Genomic DNA, 23,486 nt, shown 5'->3' with positions numbered 1-23,486 from the left:
CTGTCTTCAGCTCAGGTCATGATCTCAGGGTCCTGGGATCAAGCTCTATGTAGGGCTTCCTGCTCAGCAGGGAGGCTGCTTCTCCCTCTGCTTCTCTCCCCCCTGCCCCCACACCCTGCTAGTGCTGTCGCTCAAATAAATAAAATCTTTACGAAAATAATAAAAGGAGTTCTAATAAATACCTTCTTTCAGTGGAGTTCAGAATGAGTTTAGAAATTAGAAAAGAGTAAACAAATGGAGAACCGCCTCTCAAAATTCACCGTTATGTGTAAGAAAGCAGAAATTGGAGAATGTGGAATGTCTATAGGCCAGTGGTATTTCTAATACTGAATCCCCAAATCAGAGCAACTTACCTGTCCTGCCTACGCAGCACTAGACCAAGCAGGCCCTCATGAACAGGAAGAAGCAGAGAAGATTGGGTGCCCTCTTAAAAATTATTAATGTTCTTCCAAATGGATGGAAATATCAGGAATGGGTTCTTAATGTTCTGCCTAGAACAAATGTTTGTTTTCTTCCGCCACTGTCCCCAGACTGGATAGTTAGATTCATGAAGTCAGAGCAACCTCTCCCATGAGGGGGCTGGCAACACACTCACACGTTCTCATGGTTTCTGCCAATAGCCTTTCTCCGAGCTTAGCTCAAAGAGCTCCATAAACATATTCCAAAAGGAAAGAAGAATAAACCTAACCTCCAGGGGCCTATAGATATTGCTATAAAAGATCCCGCTAGGAGATTAAAATTCTTCGGCAGTCTTTTATCTTAAAAAAGACAAGCAAACAGTGCATTTTCCCTATGGTTGAAATTTAGATTAACAAAAATGTCTAAAGTTACTTACAAATTAGACAGCTTTAACTACCCCCCCCCCACAACACACACAATCATTGAGTAAAATTAATAGGAAAATGTGCTTTGTAGTACGTAACCCCCTTCCCCCCAAAATGCAGCCTCACTCTTCCCACCATCAGGCAAAATAACTTTGAGCAGCACAAGTCAGGACTGTGTTACTTCAACCAAAGATCAGCTCTCCATCATGTTTATTTCCTCTCATATTGGTCTCAAGGACTGTGGAGCCAAACCCTCCTTCCTGGGGGCTGCAGGCCCACACAGGTCAGGGGTCTGGGGCTCTAGCCTCACCTCAGTTGCTGAACCATGAGCTCAGACCAGTTTCGTGGCCCCCATCTAGGTCCCCGGCTCTTTGTTATAAGGGGGTGGTGGTGTCTGCCCTGACTAGTTCAACAACTGTTACAAAACCAAAGTGAGTTAATTATATATTTTAGGGGCACGAAGCACTTGTCTGTTTATTATGCAATTATCTATGTGGTCATGGTAATTATGCGAGTAGCTCACAGCACACATTTGTCATCAAGGATCTATGGAGCCAAATGTTTTCATTTTATTCCACATAGGAGAGAAGACTCCAGGGTTTAGTTGAAGAATCTTGGACCTACTGTTATCATTGAGAGAAACATGCCTCCTAAGGGGTGGGGAAGGACAGTCTGGCAGGACCTATTCACAGGTCTCTCTTCCCCCCCAACCCCCCCCCCCCCGCCCCGGGCCAGTAAATTCCTTTAGAGATGATCTATCATGTCTCTGTGCCAATCTCCATCATGCCATGATCACAGTTCTGATATGCATAGTTATATGAATATGTGCCTGGAGGAATTGGCACAGATGAACACACACAAGTATGATATGTACACACATATATCATGTATATGAAAAACATGCATGCATATCTATATACATATTAATATCCAGATATCACTATAACTAGATCATCTAGATCTTTTTTTTTAAAAGATTTTATTTATTTGAGAGAGAGAGAATGAGAGAGATCACATGAGAGTAGGGAGGGTCAGAGGGAGAAGCAGACTCCCCGCTGAGCAGGGAGCCCGATGTGGGACTCGATCCAGGGACTCCAGGATCATGACCTGAGCCGAAGGCAGTCGCTTAACCGACTGAGCCACCCAGGCGCCCTCATCTAGGTCTTCTTATACCATTCTCCACACTTCTATATCTGTAGATATCCGCATGCCAAGCAAAGCAAATTTAGCATGGCCCGTGTAATATGATGGTAATAGGCCAGTGAGTAGTGGCTGGACTGTCACCACATACCACCTATAGTTGCAGTGATACTCATGTCCACAGAGTTTGCTCTTTTGGATTCTTCCCATCCCGCTACAGATGCAAGCTGCAATGGGATTTAGGCCTGTGACTCTTCACTTAGGGCCTGAGATTTAGGTTGTTGTTGGAGTGCTTAATGTATGCAGTTGTTTAGAGTAAGGGAAAGAATTTACCAAGAAATCACGACAAATTTTGAGAGAAACTAGCCAAATCAAGTCTCGGTTGTCCAGGAACTATAGATAAGGGCTTCTGTTTTCCCTCTTCCCAGTTTTTCAAATACTACTCTCACTACTGTGGAAGTGACCAATTCCACATGACAGCGAAACAAAGGCATGAGCGAAGGAAATGCATTTGGTATAAAAATATGTAAGGCCTCAGCCACAGGTGACAATGGGCTGTGACTGGATCTATTCTAATCTAAGACTGAAGAACTCCCTCCTGGCTCCTTTCTTCTGGCTCTTGTGGAGTGAGCAGGTGTGGGTCACGGAGGGGAGGGAGGCCTGTGACGCCAGCCGGCACACCATGGCCACAAATGGCATTTCAGCTTTGGATCCCTGAAGCTTATAGGGCAACTCCAATGCTGAAATAAAGACTGCTTGAACCCAAGCAACTCTGCATGGTTGTAACTCCTCTGAGAGAATAGGATAGAGAAGATGCTCATCCATACGTGTGGTACCCTCCAACTTTTATTTTCAGGTTTAATGGCAGAGACAGGAGAGAGAACCACAGACTGGTCAGTCTGTGCTTTTCAAATGGTGTGTTGCAACCCTTTAGGGAATAGTAAAATAATTTTATTTGGGCATGGAAAGTACTTTAAAAATGGAATAGAATGGACTGGGGTAACATAAAACAACTAAAAAATATCACAGTACATTGCATGCAGTTAGGATAAGTATTGTCTTGCCAGACTTGTGCTTGTGTATATGCTCTGGAATGAGATTTGATAGGGTTTTCTTACTGTGAGTCCCAAGCAAAAAAGTCTGAGAAACATTGCCATAATTTAGCTGCATTCCTCTGGGATTCTAGGTTTAAAAAACAAACTAAAATTTCAGCCATTCAACAATGGCCTTTTTTAAAGAATATGTCTTTGTCCCTCATGGCAATGTTTCTCAACTACTTCAACATGAGGAGATAAAAAACCTGGAGGTAGAAACAAGCTGCCTAAAAACCAAATAGGAGATTTAAAATGAAGCTTGACGAGGCAGGCAAGATCAGGGAGAGAAAGCACCAGGTAATACGTGTGTTTGTGTAACCCAGAGAAACTTAAGACACTAGGATGCGTTGGAGGGGACCAGAAAAAAGTGTTTCTTAGGCTAAACAGTTGCTAAAACTTTGCTATACCCACTGAGTACTTGGTGAGAAAAAAGGCTCAGAGCTCTGATGTAACTCTAAACAGAAGAATTAACCTAAGAGTCAGGAGCCAGGAGTCCTTCAACCAGTTTGGTTCCTGGCTTCAGGAAGGACCATTGCATCTGATTTCTAGTAGAACATAAAATGGAACTTTCTCAAAATCCAGGAGATAGCAGCTATATAGAACATAAATAACCCTGTTCTGGAAAGTTCTGAGCAAAGTATGCAGAGCAATGTCACGTTTTTCTTTCTTTCTTTTTAAGATTTATTTATTTGAGAGAGAGAGAACACAAGCAGGGAGGAGAGGCAGAGGGAGAGGGAGAATCAGATCCCCGCCCACCCTTGCTAAGCAGGGAGCCAGATGGGCTCAATCCTAGGTCCCTGAGATCATGACCTGAGCCGAAGGTAGAGGCTTAACTGACTGAGCCACCCAGGTGCCCCAGCAGTGTTATGTTTATTTGAGTTAATGTGTGATTATTTCTCCTGTCCTCTTATAGGATACTCATTTTGTTTCCAAATGCCATAGCTCGTAAATTACTGCTGATGTTACTATTTTTCTTAGTTGTCTGGGTCATTTACTTGGCTGCAAAAAACCAAAAAAAAAAAAAAAAAACAAACAAAAAAACCACACACACACAAAGGTAGGAATTGTTTCCTTTTTCAAAATTTCCAGGATGGTCATAGTGACTGTGGAAGCTCACCTTGATTATCAAGGCAGGAGCTAAAATTTAAAAACATGTCATCTTAGAAACTGATGTAAACAAGTATCTCTCTTTAGCATTAGTCCCTTTGACAATATATATGTGATTTTTCAGTGGCTGCCAACTTGGTAGTATTTGGCACTACTAACCATCTTGCCTAAAAATTCTTTCTGGAGGGAGAGGAAAGAAGGCGGAGGAGTAGGGGACCCTATGCCAACTGGTCCCCGGAATGGAGCTGGATATCTACCAGACCACTCTGAGCATCCACGAAACCAGCCTGAGATGTAAGAAGATCTGGATCTCTACAAACAGAATATCGCAGGCAGTTGGTTCAGAGGTACGAAGCGGGGAGCCATGATTCCGCGGGCAGATATCGGAGGATAAACGGCAGCAGGAGGGTGCCTGGCCGTGGGGATCCTACACCGCCGGTGAGTGACAGCCTCACGCGCTGCGGACGGGCACAGACTTGCAGACCAGTAGTGGCGGGGAAAGGACCCTAGGGCAGCCCCCGGGGCGGGATCCCGGAGGGGCAGGGTCATGCAGGTGAACTGGGAGCGGCTGGCGGTTTTAGAAGTACAAAGGGCAGAGACGAGCCCCGACCCGGAGGCAGGACTGGGAGCACTGCAGAGGGGCGCACAGCCCAGGACACTGCAGTTTATAGCAGCACGGACAGAAACGGAGACAGTGTGGCCTGGAGAGCTCACTGAAGAACAGACTGCGATCTCTCTGCTCTGAGACAGAGGGTTGGAAACGGTCTCTTCTGCTCTGACTTGTGGAAGAGACGTGGAAAGCCACCAGGGAAAGCCACCAGAGAACAAAAGCCCCAGAAACTGATTCCCGCTGAGCCCATCCCCTGCCACAGGGGGGCAGGGCAACTCCGCCCAAACAGGGTTGCCCGAGTAACAGCGCGGCAGGCCCCTCCCACAGAAGACAGGCTGGGAAAACAAGAGGCCAGCAACCCTAAGGTCCCAAGAAAACAGGTGCATCTTACTTGGGTTCTGGTCAATAATTTGGACTCTATACATTCCCTCAAACACCCATCAACAGAATGACTAGGAGGAGGAGCCCCCAAAATAGAAAAGACTCAGAGATCATGACTTATGCTGCAGATTTACAAATGGATGCAGATATAATCAAGATGTCGGAGATGGAATTCAGGCTAGCAACTGTGAAGACAATAGCTAGAATGGAGAAATCAATTAATGGCAACATAGAGTCTCTAAAGGCAGAAATGAAAGCTGAATTGGCAGAACTTAAAAATGCTATCAATGAGATCCAATCCAATCTAGATATTCTAACAGCTAGGGTAAGTGAGGCAGAAGAATGAATAAGCAACCTGGGAGACAATATAATAGGTAAAAGGGAAAAGAGGAGGCCAGGGAAAAATAACTCAGAATCCATGAAAATAGAATCAGAGAAATAAGTGACACCATGAGGTGTTCCAATGTCAGAATAATTGGAATCCCGGAGGGAGTGGAGAGAGAGAGAGGACTAGAAGATGTATTTGAGCAAATCGTAGCTGAGAACTTCCCTAATCTGGGGAATGAAACAAACATTCACATCCTAGAGGCAGAGAGGACCCCTCCCAAGATCAAGGAAAACAGGCCAACACCCAGCATGTATTAGTAAAACTCGCAAATCTTAGAACCAAGGAAACCATCTTAAGGCAGTTAAGGGGAAGAGATTCCTTACGTACAGAGGGAGGAACATCAGAATAATGTCAGACCTATCCACAGAGACCTGACAAGCCAGAAAGGCCTGGCAAGACATATTCAGGGTACTAAATGAGAAGAACATGCAGCCAAGAATACTTTATCTGGCAAGTCTGTCATTTAGAATGGATGGAGAGATGCAGAGCTTCCACAACCAGCAGAAACTGAAAGAATATGTGATCACTAAGCCAGCCCTGCAAGAAATATCAAGGGGGGGGGTTCTATAAAAGGAGAAAAACCCCAAGAATGATATACAACGGAAATTTACAGGGACAATCTGTAAAAACAATGTCTTCACAGGCAACATGACAATTAATTCATATCTTTCAATAATCACTCTCAACGTGAATGGCCTAAATGCTCCCATAAAACGGCACAGGATTGCAGATTGGATAAAAAGACAGGACCCATCCATATGCTGCCTACAAGAGACTCATTTTGAACCTAAAGATACATCCAGACTGAAAGTGAAGGGATGGAGATCCATCTTCCATGCCAGTGGACCTCAAAAGAAAGCTGGGGTAGCAATTCTTATATCAGACAAATTAGATTTTAAACTAAAGTCTGCAATTAGAGACACAGAAGGACACTATATCATTCTTAAAGGGTCTATCCAACAAGAAGATCTAACAATTGTAAATATCTATGCCCCCAACATGGGAGCAGCCATCTACATAAGCCAACTGTTAACCAAAATAAAGAGTCATATTGATAACAATACTTTAATTGTAGGAGACCTCAATACTCCACTCTCAGCAACGGACAGATCATCTAAGCAAAAAATCAACAAGGAAACAAGAGCTTTGAATGACACACTGGATCAGATGGACCTCAAAGATATATACAGAACATTCCACCCTAAAACAACAGAATACTCATTCTTCTCGAGCGCACATGGAACTTTCTCCAGAATAGACCACATACTGGGTCACAAATCAAGTCTCAACCAATACCAAAAGATTGAGATTATTCCCTGTATATTATCAGACCACAATGCTTTAAAACTGGAACTCAATCACAAGAAAAAATTTGGCAGAAATTCAAACACTTGGAAGCTAGAGACCACTCTGCTCAAGAATGTTTGGGTCAACCAGGAAATCAAAGAAGAACTTAAGCAATTCATGGAAATCAATGAGAATGAAAACACATCTGTCCAAAACCTATGGGATACTGCAAAGGCAGTCCTAAGGGGAAACACATAGCCATCCAAGCCTCACTCAAAAAAATAGAAAAATCCTGAATTCACAAACTAACTCTACACCTTAAAGAACTAGAGAAAAAGCAACAAACGATGCCTAAGCCATGCATTAGAAGAGAAATAATTAAAATTAGAGCAGAGATCAATGAATTAGAAACCAGAAACATAGTAGATCAGATCAACGAAACTAGAAGTTGGTTCTTGAAAGAATTAATAAGATCGATAAACCACTGGCCAGACATATCCAAAAGAAAAGAGAAAGGACCCAAATTAATAAAATTATGAATGAAAGGGGAGAGATCACGACTAACACCAAGGAAATAGAAACAATTATTAGAAATTATTATCAACAACTATATGCCAATAAACTGAGCAATCTGGATGAAATGGAGGCCTTCCTGGAAACCTATAAGCTGCCAAGACTGAAACAGGAAGAAATTGACAACCTGAATAGGCCAATAACCAGTAATGAGAGTGAAGCAGTGATCAAACACCTCCCAAAAAACAAGAATCCAGGGCCTGATGGATTCCCTGGGGAATTCTACCAAACATTCAAAGACGACATAATACCTATTCTACTGAAGCTGTTTCAAAAAATAGAAACAGAAGGAAAACTTCCAAACTCATTCTATGAGGCCAGCATTACCTTAATCCCCAAACCAGGCAAAGACCCCATCAAAAAGGAGAATTTCAGACCGATATCTCTGATGAATATGGATTCCAAAATCCTCAACAAAATCCTAGCTACTAGGATCCAGCAATACATTAAAAGGATCATCCACCACGACCAAGTGGGATTTATCCCCAGGATGCAAGGATGGTTCAACATTTGCAAATCAATCAATGTGATAGAACACATTAATAAGAGGAGGGAGAAGAACCATATGGTCCTCTCAATTGATGCAGAAAAAGCATTTGACAAAATACAACATCCTTTCCTGATTAAAACTCTCCAGAGTATAGGGATAGAGGGAACATTCCTCAAGTTCATAAAATCCATCTATGAAAAACCCACAGCAAATATCATCCTCAATGGGGAAAAGCTGAGAGCCTTTCCCTTAAGGTCAGGAACACATCAAGGATGCCCACTCTCGCCACTATTGTTCAACATAGTACTAGAAGTCCTAGCAACAGCAATCAGACAACAAAAAGAAATAAAAGGTATTCAGATTGGCAAAGAAGAAGTCAAACTCTCTCTTTTCGCAGACGACATGATACTTTATGTGGAAAACCCAAAAGACTCCACCCCCAAATTACTAGAACTCATACAGCAATTCAGTAATGTGGCAGGATACAAAATCAGTGCACGAAATCAGTTGCTTTCTTATACACTAACAATGCATCTGTAGAAAGAGAAATTAGAGAAATGATTCCAATTACAATAGCACCAAAAACCATCAGATACCTCAGAATAAACCTAACCAAAGAGGTAAAGGATCTATACTCTAGGAACTACAGAACACTCATGAAAGAAATTGAAGAAGACACAAAAAGATGGAAAAACATTCCATGCTCATCGATCGGAAGAATAAACATTGTTAAAATGTCTATGCTACCCGGGGCAATCTATACCTTCAATGCCATCCCAATCAAAATTCCAATGACATTTTTCAAAGTGCTGGAACAAACAATCCTAAAATTTGTATGGAATCAGAAGAGACCCCGAATTGCCAAGGAAATGTTGAGAAAGAAAAACAAAGCTGGGGGCATCACGTTGCCCGATTTCAAGCTATATTACAAAGCTGTGATCACCAAGACAGCATGGTACTGGCACAAAAACAGACATATAGACCAATGGAACAGAATAGAGAACCCAGATATGGACACTCAACTCTATGGTCAAATAATCTCTGACAAAGCAGGAAAAAACATGCAATGGAAAAAAGACAGTCTCTTCAATAAATGGTGCTGGGAAAATTGGACAGCCACATGCAGAAGAATGAAACTCAACCATTCTCTAACGCCATTCACAAAGATAAACTCAAAGTGGATCAAAGACCTCAATGTGAGACAGGAATCCATCAAAATCCTAGAGAAGAACATAGGCAGTAACCTCTTTGACATCGCCCACAGCAACTTCTTTCAAGATACATCTCCAAAAGCTAGTGAAACAAAAGCAAAAATGAACTTTTGGGACTTCATCAAGATAAAAAGCTTCTGCACAGCAAAGGAAACAGTCAACAAAACAAAGAGGCAACCCACAGAATGGGAGAAGATATTTGCAAATGACACTACAGATAAAGGGCTGGTATCCAAGATCTATAAAGAACTTCTCAAACTCAACACCCAAAAAACAAATAATCAAGTCAAAAAGTGGGCAGAAGATATGAAAAGACACTTCTCTGAAGAGGACATACAAATGGCTAACAGACACATGAAAAAATGTTCATCATCATTAGCCATCAAGAAATTCAAATCAAAACCACATTGAGATAGCACCTTACACCAGTTAGAATGGCCAAAATGGACAGGGAAAGAAACCACAAATGTTGGAGAGGTTGTGGAGAAAGGGGAACCCTCTTACACTGTTGGTCGGAATGCAAGTTCTTCAAAAATTTAAAAATAGAGCTACCCTATGACCCAGCAATTGCACTCCTGGGTATTTATCCCAAAGAAACAGATGTAGTGAAAAGAAGGGCCATATGCTCCCCAATGTTCATAGCAGCAATGTTTGCAATAGCCAAACTGTGGAAAGAGCCGAGATGCCCTTCAACAGATAAATGGATAAAGAAGATGTAGTCTATATATACAATGGAATATTACTCAGCCATCAGAAAGAATGAATACCCAACTTTTACATCAACGTGGATGGGACTGGAGGAGATTATGCTAAGTGAAATAAGTCAAGCAGAGAAAGTCAATTATCATATGGTTTCACTTATTTGTGGAACATAAGGAATAGCATGGAGGCCATTAGGAGAAGGAAGGGAAAGATGACGGGAGGGAAATCAGAGGGAGAGATGAACCATGAGAGACTATGGACTCTGAGAAACAGGGTTTTAGAGGGGAGGGTGGTGGGGGGGATGGGTTAGCCCGGTGATGGGTATTAAGGAGGGCACGTATTGCGTGGACCACTGGGTGTTATACAAAAACAATGGATCGTGGATCACTACATCATAAACTAATGATGTATTGTATGGTGACTAACATAACATAATTAAAAAAAAAAAATTCTTTCTGACATTGGCCTCTGAGACTCCAATCCATTGAAATCTGTTTCACCCTCTACCTTCTTCATAGGGCTCTTATTTGTTTTGCATAGTTTAGCCAGTTGATTTTTTAAAATTTTCCCTTTCTGCAGTCTCTCTTAACTGATCTTGCTTACACTTTCTCTTTCTCCCAGCTGTGTAGTACAAAATTGATCTTTCAAAATTTCTGCTTTCATCATCTTTTTCTCCCAGTCCAAAATCTTTCACCAGTTGCTTTCACAGATGACAGCACCAGTGAGATCAAACTCCTTAGTTTAGCCATTCAAGACACTTCTAAATTTGAACACAACTTCTTTTAAAGGGGTATCTCTGACGTTTTCTAATACAAACTTCCAGGTCTAAACAAAAAGGACAGTAAAGGGTGTCTGGTTGGCTCAGCTGGTAGAGCATGCAATTCCTGATCTCAGGGTTTTAAACGCAAGTCCCATGTTGGGTATAGAGATTACTTTAAAAAAGAAAAGAAAAAGGACCATAAGTCTAGGACATTGAGACAAAGATGTGAACAGGTTAATAATAGAGCTCTCAGACCAGAGTGAGTTCTCTCTATAATAAATAACTGTGCTCTCTAGATTTTTCCCTCCAATCTTCTTCTCTTTCACACTTACACTTTTTAACTCACATGCTCAGGTCCCATTATCCACTACTAGTATTAGTGTTTCTTAAAGTGAGTTCTGGACATTCTATGAACCAGAACAATACCTATGTCTGTGCATTGTGCAAAATGCAGATTCCTGGGCCCTGCTCCTGAACTACTGAAAAGTAATCTCTGGGCTTGAGTTTAAGATTACAAAGTATTAACAAGCTCCCCTGCTATTATGCCTGCTAAAGTTTGAGAATCTCTGATGTAGCCTAAGAGCTGAAAACTCTTCTGTGCCCCGCTCGAGTATGTGCTGCTCATCAGTTATCTTCACTTCAGACTTCCACTAGAGTTGTAACCAAAGAAATGCACACTGAATTTATCATCTCTCTCTTACCACCCTTCTTGGCACAAACAAAATCAAATGAAAACAAATTCCCTGCTCTTTCTCCCATTTCTCCCATGTTGCCACAGCTCATTAGTCAACACAACCAAAACTCTCTCCACAAACAATCTGCCACTAAGCCTCATAAATTTTACCTCCTAAATATTTCTCAAATCGATCCTTTTTTTCTCCATCTCTATTGTCTTGATTTAGTTCAGTCCTTTGTCATTTCTCATCCCTGGTGTTGAAATAGTCTACTAATTAATTTCCCTGCCTCCAGTCTAAGCCTTCTTTCATCATTCATTCAAAAACATTTGTTGAATATAGATTGTGTGTCTGGCGCTGGACTAGGTATTAAGGATACAGAAATATAGGATGTCATCTTTGTGTTCAAGACTCTGAGATGATATTTCTAAAATGAAAATTTGGATATGTTACCCTAACCACCTTCAGTGGCTCTTCATGTAGCATGGTAGGGTCCAAACTCCTTGGCACAGTGTTTCAGGTCCAGTTAATTAAAGGAATCAGAAACCCACTTAAGCTGGCCCAAGACATTCTTACAACAGCTGTTTCCTCTGGCTTCTCTTCCTCCAGGTTTTCACATAGCTAACTCTCTTCTTCAAGTTTTTGTTCAAATGTCATCTTCTTTATTTAACACTAGAAACAGCCCCACTCTCATGTCTTACCATTTCCCTTACTCCATTTGCTTTCTTTGCAAGAATACTTTTCACTTTCTAAAATATTGCATAATTTCTGTATTTATTATGTTCATTGACTGTCATCCATCTTCACCTACTAAAAGGTGACCTGCATAAGAGCAAGGATTGTTATCTGTATTTATTTGTTGGTATATCTCAAGTGTCTAGAACAGTGTCTGGCACATAGTAGGTGCTTAATAAATGTCAGATAACATAAGGCTGTCCAGTGATCTAGGTAGGAAGTAATGGTGATTTAAAATAAGGTACTAACAATGAGGATGGAGAAAAGTCAGTTTGAGCTAGAATTGACAGAAATAGTGATTAACTGTGGTGATAAAGAGGTGGAGTTATAAGCAGGAATTATTTCAGGGATGTACAGATGCATTGCTGATGCATGCCATTCATTGAAGTATAGAACAGTAGGATAAATGGTTTTGGAAGAAAAAGATAAATTTAGATATGAACAGTCTACGTTTGAGGTGTTTTTAGGTTATCCAAATGGAGATGTTGCTTCAATAGACTGTTGAAGCCAAGAAAGACCTGGTTTTAAAAAATTGATTTAGGGCGCCTGGGTGGCTCAGTTGGTTGAGCAACTGCCTTTGGCTCAGGTCATGGTCCTGGAGTCCCGGGGTCGAGTCCCGCATCGGGCTCCCTGCTCAGCAGGGAGTCTGCTTCTCCCTCTGACCCTCCCCCCCTCTCATGTGCTCTCTCTCTCTCTCAAATAAATAAATAAATAAAATCTTTAAAAAAAATTGATTTAGGAAGACTCAGAATATAAATGGCAGTTCAAGTCACTGGAGTCTGTGACAGTTCCTTGGGTGAGCTATAGAGTGAGAAGAAAAAGTTGCTAATGACGTTGCCTGAAGGGACCAAAAAAGCACTGGTTAAAGAAGTGAGTGGTAGGAGAGAGTGAGCACAGGGATTGAAGAGAACGCATGAGAAGCTTAATTGGGTGGGGTTGGGGAATAAGTAGAAGTTAGGGTAGCAGTTAAAGGAAATAGGAGGCTCAAAAATATTTTTTTTTCCCCATATGAGAGATACTTGACTATAGTTAAATTCTTATGAAAAGAAACTAACAGAAACATCTAGGCAGTAGGAAAGAAAAGGTGTGGCTACATTTAAGCTGGGCAGGGTAACAGGAAGTTGGATTGCCATTTGACTACTCTTATGTATCTCTAAAGCTGAGAAGGTTAAGGAGCAAAGAGATCTAGGTCTCAAAGGAGTGGTCTCCATGGACATTGAGGTCTACCTGGAGGATGTCAGAGATTTTAATAATGAAAAAGACTATAAGCTAGATTCTTCAAAATCTTCAGTCAATGAGTAGAAGGCTTAGAAAGTCAGAGAGGAGGAGAATTATGTAGTAATAGGTGATATTTGGTCAGATGGATCATGGTGAACAAAAAAGCTTAGAGTCTTCTGAGAAAGACCCTACATATTAGGGTCAATAATATGAAACATGTATTTGAAGTATATATATATATATATGTATATACACACACACATATATATGCTTATATACATATATATGGTTATATATTCATTATATGTATTGTTTATATATATAAATATATGTTTATATATTCATTATATATGTCCATTATTCATTACATATATATTTATCTCTAACATTTATTTGAAAAATGTTATTAAAAGATTGAGGCAATGAACTAAGAGTGAAATTGAGCGTTGACTGCTGACTCTAGCCCTGCTACTACTATTTTAAAGAGACTTTCCTCTTTATATGTCTAACTTTAAGGATTTGGCACAAAAATTCTTTGTTCTTGCTCATCTTTATGACTCATATGTTGTGTGGTTCCATTACATAATATTTTTGAAATGACAAAATCATAGGAATGGAGAACAGATAAATGGTTGGCAGGGGCTAAAGGGGTTAAGAAGGAATGGAGTGGGAGGAAAGTAAGAGTGGTAAGAAAGGGAATGTGAAGGAGATTTGTGGTGGTGGAAATGTTCTGTGTCTTGACTATATATATCAATGTCAGTATGCTGGTTGTGAGGGGATGATGATGTGAAGATATACCATGCAAGTATTAACCAAACTAATGCTAGTATGGATTTATAAATATCAGATGTAGATTTTAGAAAAAGAAAAGTCACCAGAAGTGAATAGGATCATTATACAATGATAAAAGGGTCAATTCACCCTAAATTCTTAACTATGAATTTGTGTACAGCTGACATGAGAGCTTCAAAATATATCAAAAGCACATATGAATGAAAAATGAAAGGACAAATCCAAAATTGGTAATAGCCAGTGACTTCTACAATGCTCTTAGTACTGTAGTAGGTTGACTGGTATCCTCCAAAAAATATAGGTCTACCTAAAACCACTGAATGTAAGCTAGTTAGTAAAATACTCTTTGCAGATGTAATTAAGGATCTCAAGAGGAGATCATCCTGGATTAGGGTGGGCCCTAAGTTTTTTGTTATGTTTTATTTTTTAAAGATTTATTTATTTGAGAGATAGGAAACGCATGTGAGAGAGAGCATGAGTAGTGGGGAGGGGCAGAGGGAGAGGGAGAAGCAGACTCCCCACTGAACAGGGAGCCCAATACAGGGCTCAATCCCAGGACACTGAGATCATGACCTGAGCCAGAGGCAGATGCTTAACCAACTGAGCCACCCAGGCACCCCTAGGGTGGACACTAAATTAATGACAAGTGCCCTTTTAAGAGAAGGGGAGACAACATACAGAGGGGATGATGATGTGAAGATAATGGCAAAGATTAAAATGATACATCTATACAAGTCAAGAATACCAAGGATTGCTAGCAGCCACTAGAAGTTAGAGAAGCATTGAATAGATTCTCCCTTAGAGCCTCCAGAGGAATCAACTGTTGACTCCTTGATTTGAGACTGTTGGCCTCCATAACTGTGAGAGAATAATGTTGTTTTAAGCCACCAAATTTGTGGTAATTTGTTATGGCAGCCCAAGGAAACTAATAGTAAGCAAAAATATAAAAGAACTAAAGAATATAATCAATTAACTTGACCTGATTGACATTTAAAAATAGTTCACTCAACAACAGAATATACAGTTCTTTTCAATGCACATGAAACATTCACCAAGATAAAACATATTTTGAGTCATAAGACAAACCTTAAATTTTAAAATAATTGAAATCATACAAAGTAAGCTCTTTGACCATGATGAAATTAATCTGGAAATACATAACAGAATAACTGGTAAATCTCCAAGCATTTGGAAATTAAATATCACACTTCTATGGATCAGAGCAACAGTCTCAAGGGATATTAGAAAACACTTTGAACTGAACAAAAATGGCAATATAACTTAATTTACAGAGGTAAAGCAGTGCTTAGAGTAAAATTTATAACATTAAGTGGTTATTCTAGAAAAGAAAAAAGGTATCAGTTCAAAACCTAATATTCCATCTTAAAAATCTAGAGAAAGCAAGAAGGAAATAAATAGTACAGTAGAAATTATTAAAATAGGAAAGAGAAACACAGTAGAGAAAAATCAATAGAACTAAAACTAGTTCTTTAAAATGATCAATAAAATTGATAAAATGTGAGCCTAACTTAAAAGGAAATAAAAAGACATAAATAACCAATATCAGGAATGAAAGAAGGGATATTACTGAAGAAATCATGGACTTTAATTTATTTTTTTTATTCTTATGTTAATCCCCATACATTACATCGTTAGTTTTAGATGAAGTGTTCCATGATTCATTGTTTGTGCATAACACCCAGTGCTCCATGCAGAACGTGCCCTCCTCAATACCCACCACCAGGCCAACCCATCCTTCCACCCCCCTCCCCTCCAGAACCCTGCTTGTTTTTCAGAGTCCATCATCTCTCATGGTTCGTCTACCCCCCCGGAAATCACGGACTTTAAATATAAGGGAAGAAGTTTGGGAAGATGGCAGAATAGGAGGATCCGGAGCTCACTTCATCACATGGACACACCAAGATAACAGCCACATTAGTGCAACTAATGCTGAAAATGAACCAAAAGACCAGCAGAACAAAATTTTCACAGTTAACTGTAGAGAGGAGGCCATATCCAAAAAGGTAGGAGGTGGGGAGACCAAACCCTGGTTGAAAACCAAACCCCCTGCTGGACTAACCACAAATGGGAGGGATACCACAAGTGTGGAGGAGAAGATCAGACCCCACAACAGGTACTCCAGACATGGGATACCTACACTGGGAAGATGAGTCCCCATGACATTTTCACTTTGAAAACCAGTGGGACTTAGCTTTGGGAATTACTATCAGTAGGGCTTAATTCTACATACTTTATTTTTTTGAAGATTTATTTATTTGACAGAGAGAGCGAAAGAGGGAACACAAGCAGGGGGAGTGGGAGAGGGAGAAGCAGACTCCCCGCTGAGCAGGGAGCCCGATGTGGGGCTCAATCCCAGGACCCTGGGATCATGACCTGAGCCAAAGGCAGATACTTAACAACTGAGCCACCTAGGCATCCCCTGCATACTTTAAAACTCAGTAGGCTTAACTCTGGGAAAAGGTGATAAGAAATGGAGTCCCCACCCTTAAAGAGCCAGGATAATAAATAACCTGGCTGAGACGCAGCATAGAAACAGCAGTTTGAAAAGCACTGGGGGTATAGAAGATTTATTTACTAATATCAGAACAGGTTCTGGGGTGGGGTGGCAGAGATCTTTAGGAGACTTCTTCAAGAACAAAAGTGTTGGTGGGTGCTATTTCTCTCCTCTCCCATCCCCCAAGCCAACGTAGCAAGAATCAGAGCAAATACGTTCCTCCTATTTTACTAGCACCATGGGCTCCATTTTCATGTTCTCTTGCAGATCCACTCCATCCAACCTGCCCCACTCTGCAGGCATCCCCTACAAAGAGTTCCTTCTCCTACACACCTTGCAAACAGTTCCAGCAGGGACCAGCAGCACTCTAAAGTGACTCCTGACCTGGGGAGAGGGGAATATAACCACACACATTAATGTGCCCATAGACCCAGCAGCTGAATCTCATACCTGGCAGCACAGAGAGAGTGCTCTGTCAATCAGTGCAATTGCAGCCATGCCAGAGGGACTAGGAGTAGGCATCTAGTCTGACCACTGGCCCTGCCCACTGATAAAAGCCTCACTGGGGACAATGTAGGAAGAACACCCTGCAGGTTGGGGTGACTGCAGCCCCAGCAGATGGACTTAGAGTAGGCATCAGTTTGACTGCCACCCCTGCCCACCAAAGAAAGCTTCTCAAGGGGCAGAATAGGGAAAGTACCCTGCAATTCAGTGTGACTGCTGCCTTGGAAGACAGGCTGAGAGCAGGATCTTGTCTGACTGTAGACACCACCCAACTGTAAGTCCATGGAAGCCCGAGACAGGACTCTTAATAGCACAGGGACCAAACACTGCCCAGTGCATCCACAAAAGGCAAGTGGGCCATTGATGCTAACTGGACTGAAGACAAACCAGCTCAGCTGTAACAGTAGTGTGCATCCTACTCACATAGGAGATGCTCTTCAAGTGCCTGGTTCTGCTGAACAGGGGGCTTGTGTTATGGGGCACCACAGGACCTCTCTTTTCTTTATATATGTACAAGTATATTTTATTAGTTCTCTTCACGCAATATAGTCTGGTTGATACAACCATTTACTGAAATAATACTGCTCTTAACATAGTAGGCAAGTAGCATTCTTAGAATCATCTTTACTACATATATACTTAAACACATCTCTACCTATGCTTCTCTATTGCAGACATTCTTAAACACTTTTCCACATGCATTGCAGATTTTGCAAAACTTCCATTAAATGATGTAATACTGTTCTCAAAATAGCATGGAAGATGGAAGTATCATCTTTATTATAAGTGTTCTTAAACATATCTACATGCACTGCAGAATAGTAGTCATTTTTAGTCATTGAAATGACACTGTTCTCAACATGGCAAACAAGCATCAGCAGGACCTCAGCAGGTAAGAATGGATCAGCAATCTGGAAGACAGTAATAGAAAGCAACCAATCTGAACAGCAAAAAAGAAAAATGAATAAAAAATGAGAATAGGTTAAGGGAACACAGAACATAAGCATCATAACATCCTTACTATAGGAATCTCAGAAGGAAAAGAGAGAAGAGGGCAGAGAATGTATTTAAGGAAATAGCTGAAACCTTCCCTAATCTGGGGAAGGAAACAGACATCCAGATCCAGAAGCACAGACAACCCCAAACAAAACCCAAGGAGGCTGACACCAAAATAAAAAAAATAATTGAAATGGCAAAAAGTAGTAATAAAGAGAGAATTTTAAAAGCAACGAGGTATAACAGTTACATATAAGGGAAATCCCATAAGGTTATTAGCTGATTTTGCAACAGAAACTTTACAGGACAGAAGAAAGTGACACAGTGTATTTAAAGCACTGAAAGGAAAAAAAATCTGCAACCAAGAATACTCCACCCAGAAAGATCATCATTCAGAATAGAAGAGAGAAAGAATTTCCAGACAAAGTTAAAGGATTCATCACTAAACCAAACTTACAAGAAACATTAAAGGGAATTCTTTGAGTGGAAAGAAAAGACCATAATCAGGACTAAGAAAATTATGAAAAAAACTCACAGGTAAATGCAAACATATAATAAAAGTAGTAGATTAATCAGTTGTAAAACCAGTATGGAAATAAAAGCACAAAGCAGTAAAAACAATTATATTTACAAACATCAGTCAAGAGATTCATAAAAGAATATAAATTTTGACATCATATACATAAAACATGGAGGCAGGGAGAAAAGTTTAGTGCTTTTAGAATGAGTTCAAACTTATGAGACCATCTATTTAATATAGACTGATAGATGCATAAGATATTTTATATATGAACCTAAAGGTAACCATAAATCAAACTCCTATAATAGACACCCCAAAAATAAAGAAAAAGGAATCCAAGCATAACACTAAAGAAAGCTATCAGACCACAGGAGAATAGGGAAAGAGAAGAAAGGACAGAGAAGAACTACAAAAATGGTTATAAAACAAGAAAATGGCAATATGTATATACCTATCAATTGCTTTAAACATAAATGGCCTAAATGCTCCAATCAAAGGACATAGTGTGACCAAATGGATAACATTATTTACAATAGCCAAGATATGGAAGCTGCCCAAGTATTTTTTGGCTGATGGATAAAGAGGTGGTATATATATTTAGGATGGAATATTATTCATGCATCAAAGGAATGAAATCTTGTCATTTGCAACAACATGGATGGACCTAGAGATATTATGCTATGTAAAATAAATCAGAAAAAGACAAATACCATATGATTTCACTTATATTTGGAATCTAAAAAACACAACAAAGGAACAAACAAAAACCAAACAGACTCATAAACAAAGTGATGGTTGCCTGTGAGGTGTGGTGGCAAGGAAACAGGCTAAATAGGAGAAGGAGATTAAGAGGCACAAACTCCCAGTTATAAAATAAGTCACGAGGATGAAAAGTACAGCATAGGGACTATCCTCAATTATATTTTAATAACTTTATATTGTTACAGATGGTAACTATACTTATCGTGGGAAGCATTTTGAAATGTATATAATTGTTGAATCACTATGTTGTATACCAGAAATTAATATAATATTGTATGTCAACTATATTTCAATTTCTAAAAACCCAGAACTTTCTTTTTTTAAAAGATTTTATTTATTTATTTGAGAGAGAGAGAGAGAATGAGCAGGGGCAGAGGCAGAGGGAGAGGGAGAAGCAGGGTCCCCACCGAGCCGGGAGCCCAGCACGGGGCTCAGTCTCAGGACCTAGGATCATGACTGGAGCTGAAGGCAGATACTTAACCAACTGAGCCACATAGGCACCCCAAAACTCAGAACTTTCTTAATCCATTAAACAACATGCTCAGCAAATATACAGCAAACATCACAGTCAGTGGTTAAAAATTGAGTGCTTTTTCATAATAAGGCAAAGATGTCTACTTTTACCACTCCTATTCAACATCATACCAGAAGGGCTAGCCATTGCATGGAGAAAGAAAAAGAAATCAAGCACATGTAGGTCAGACATGAGATAAAACCCATCCTATTTGCAGAGGACAGGATTATCTATGTAGAGAATCCAAAGGAACCTACCAAATACACTGAGAATATGAAATTTTATCGATTATAGTATATAGAAGGTCAACACACAAAATTCAGTTGCATTTCCATATATAGTATTTTTATCAAAGAAAATTTAGAAATGAAGGTAAAATAAATAATACCATCTACAAGAGGTTAAAAAATAAAATCCTGAGATAAAATTCTAAAAAACTAGATAAAATATAGTCTGAAAACTATAAAATGCTGATTAAAATTATAGATTTACATAAATGAAGAGACAAATCATATTTATGGATTGGAAGACTTCCATATAGTTAATATTTTAATTGTCTCCTAACTAATCTATAGACTTAAAACAATTTGAAACAAATCCCCACAGGAAGCTTTGCTGATCTAGATAAACGGATTCCAAAATTTACATAGAAAAGTAAAGGAACTAGAAAACATAAAATAACTTTTAAAAAGAAGCAAATCGGAGGTCATACAAAATTTCAAGGCTTACTACAATAGTGCAGTATAGAATTAATGGAAGGATAAACACAAATATGAGAAGAAGAGAATAGAAAGTTCAGAAATGTAACCATATAAATATGGCTAATTGATATTTCTGCAAATGCAGAAGGGAGATTCAATGGAAAAATGATAGTTTTACAAGAAATGGTTAGAACAATCTGCCATCCATACAGTAAGAAAGTGAATATCAATCTAAGCCTTATACCTTATATAAAAATTAACTTAAATGGATCATAGAGCTACATGTAAAATTTAAAACCAACAGAATTTTCTTTAAAAAAAAAAAAAAAAAACAGAAACAAACAGAATATCTTAATGACCTGTGCTTAGTCAGAGTTCTTAGATAGGATACTGAAAGCATAATCCATAAATTAAAAAAAAATATTAACTTGAACTTCATGAAGGTTAACACATTTTCCTTTGTGAAAGAGTGTTGAGAAAATGAAAAGACAAACTACAGACTAGGAGAAAATATTTGCCAATCACCCATTTAACCAATCACTTGTAACTAATATATAAGGAACTCTCAAAATTCAACAGTAAGAATGCAAACAATAAAAAATTGGGCAAAAAATTTGAATACATCCTTTGCCAAAGAGGATATATGGATGGAAAATAAAGGAATAAAAAAGATAATCAATATTATTTACCATTAAGGAAACACCAAATAAAACTCTGATGGGCTATCCCTATTAGAATGGCCAAAAAACCCCAAAATAAAACAAAACAAAAAACCACCAAACTCCCCCAAAAAACAAAAAAACCCCCCAAACTAAAGAAAATCCTGCAATATCAACTTCTTGTGAGAACGTGGAACTACTGAAACTTTCACTGCTAGTGAGAATGCCAAAAACTATACCCTGTCTGCAAAGAGTTTGGCAGGTCCTTATACAGTTAAATATACACTTTACCATATACTCTAGCAAATCTCATTCTTATATATGAATTGTAGAGCAGAGTCTCTCACTGTGGAATTATTGATGTTTTAGGCCAATAAATCTTTGCTTTGGTGGGGGGACTATCCTGTCCATTGTAAGATAATGTACTTTGACTCCTATCCGTTAAATGCCTAGCAATTCTTCCCTCCACAACACCAATCTTGCTTTAGTTGTGACAATCAAAAATGTTCTCCAGGCATTGCCAAAGTTTCCCTGAAGAACAAAATTAGCCCTGATTGTGAATCACTGCCATAGAGCAATGAGGACTTACATTCACACAAAACCTGTACATGGATGTTTATAGTAGCTGCATTCATAATTACCCCAAGCTGGATACAAGCAAATATTCTTCAATGAGTGAATGGGTTAAAAAAAAAAAAAAAAAAAACCAAAAAAACTGGTACATTCATACAATGGAGTACTGTCCAGCAATAAAAATAAACAAGTATTGAGACATACAACAATATGGACAAATCTCATGTGCATTATGCTGATGGAAAGATGCCAGTCTCAAAAGGTTACATACTGTATGATTCCATTTAAACTATAGCTATAGAGAATAGATCAGTGGTTGCCAAAGGTCAGAGGAGGAGGGACAGTGTAAATACAAAGAGCCAGTTTATCAGGATGATGGAACTGATCTGAATTGTGATTGTGCTTACACAAACCTAGACCCCATGTTAAAACTCATAGACCTGTACAGATGCGCTTGGGTGGCTCAGTCATTAAGCGTCTGCCTTCGGCTCAGGTCATGATCCCAGGGTCCTGGGATTGGGCCCCACATTGGGCTCCCTGCTTGGCAGGGAGCCTGCTTCTCCCTCTCTCTCTGCCCCTTCCCCTGCTTGTGCTCTCTGTCTCTCAAATGAATAAGTAAAATCTTAAAAAAAACAAAACCTCATAGAACTGTACACTAAGTAGTTAGTTTTATTGTATTTTAGTTAAAACAAGGGACGCCTGGGTGGCTCAGTTGGTTAAGCGACTGCCTTCGGCTCAGGTCATGATCCTGGAGTCCCAGGATTGAGTCCCGCATCGGGCTCCCTGCTCGGCGGGGAGTCTGCTTCTCCCTCTGACCCTCCCCCCTCTCATTCTCATTCTCATTCTCTCTCTCTCAAATAAATAAATAAAATCTTTAAAAAAAAAAAAATACAGCATATCTATCCCAGGTCTGTCCACACCAGCTTCTGCCTTATGTAAATTTGGTAAATCTAGTTAGGGTCAGGTTAGAAATGAAAATGAGAATATTGGAAACATGATAAAGGCATAGAGTCTGTACTTGGTCACTCAATATCCTGTATTTCAATGACTCTTGCCTCTGACACTTCCTTTATTATTCCAACGTCTTATACAAAATACCAAGGTATGCTTGAAATAAAAAGAGAAATTTTAGCCCCATTTCCAAAGAGATAATAGTTGGGGGGAATTAGGTTTTCATATTGGATTAAAAGTTAAAAAGGGGGAGAGGGTCCTATGGCAGCATAGGAAGACTGTGAACTCACCCCCTCCCACAGACACACTAAATTTATACCTACATATAGAGCCATTCCTCCTGAGGAACTGTATCAAACAGCTTTTGCACAACAAAGGATAGAGAGGCCACGTAGAGAACAGCAGGAGAGATGAAGACGGTTAGGTTGGTAACCTCTCCACCAACACTGAAAACTGGAGTTTGGAGGGATATCACTGAGGGCCCCATGCACAGATTCACCTGTCTTGGAGCCCAGAAAAAAAAAAAAAATCCTTGTGGTTTAAAGGGCAAGTAGAGTATAAATGAAGAAAACCCTACAGTGTCCCTACAGTGCCCACCAAATATTGCTGGAACTCTCTGGGGTTGGTGGTAATGACAAACTCCATTGTTTACATTTCCTTTCCACCATGATAGCACAGGCAGAAGCAGAGTCCAGGTTTGCTAGTAGGCCTTCCACCTCAGAGAGCTCCAGGATTCTAGCCTACACCAGCTCCAGATTACTCCCTCAAGGCAGGGTCCCCACCTGCACTTGTCCCAGTGATAGCT

At 39.7% G+C, this 23,486-nt stretch overlaps 1 protein-coding gene across 1 annotated transcript in view; it reads left to right on the top strand.

Moving 5' to 3' along the window:
- The first annotated feature begins 264 nt into the window (after nucleotides 1-264).
- NXPE2 (neurexophilin and PC-esterase domain family member 2) overlaps nucleotides 265-23,486 on the top strand; it is a 68,392-nt gene continuing 45,170 nt past the window's right edge. Inside the window, 4 exon segments of the mRNA XM_044919792.1 lie at nucleotides 265-314; nucleotides 2,768-2,791; nucleotides 3,972-4,070; nucleotides 14,872-14,881. Coding sequence (XP_044775727.1) covers nucleotides 265-314; nucleotides 2,768-2,791; nucleotides 3,972-4,070; nucleotides 14,872-14,881 — 183 coding nt within the window.

Source organism: Neomonachus schauinslandi, chromosome 11, assembly GCF_002201575.2.
Source record: "Neomonachus schauinslandi chromosome 11, ASM220157v2, whole genome shotgun sequence".
Lineage (NCBI taxonomy): Eukaryota > Metazoa > Chordata > Mammalia > Carnivora > Phocidae > Neomonachus > Neomonachus schauinslandi.
The sequence above is the reverse complement of the archived record's forward strand: the minus strand, read 5'-3'. Positions and strand labels throughout refer to the sequence as shown.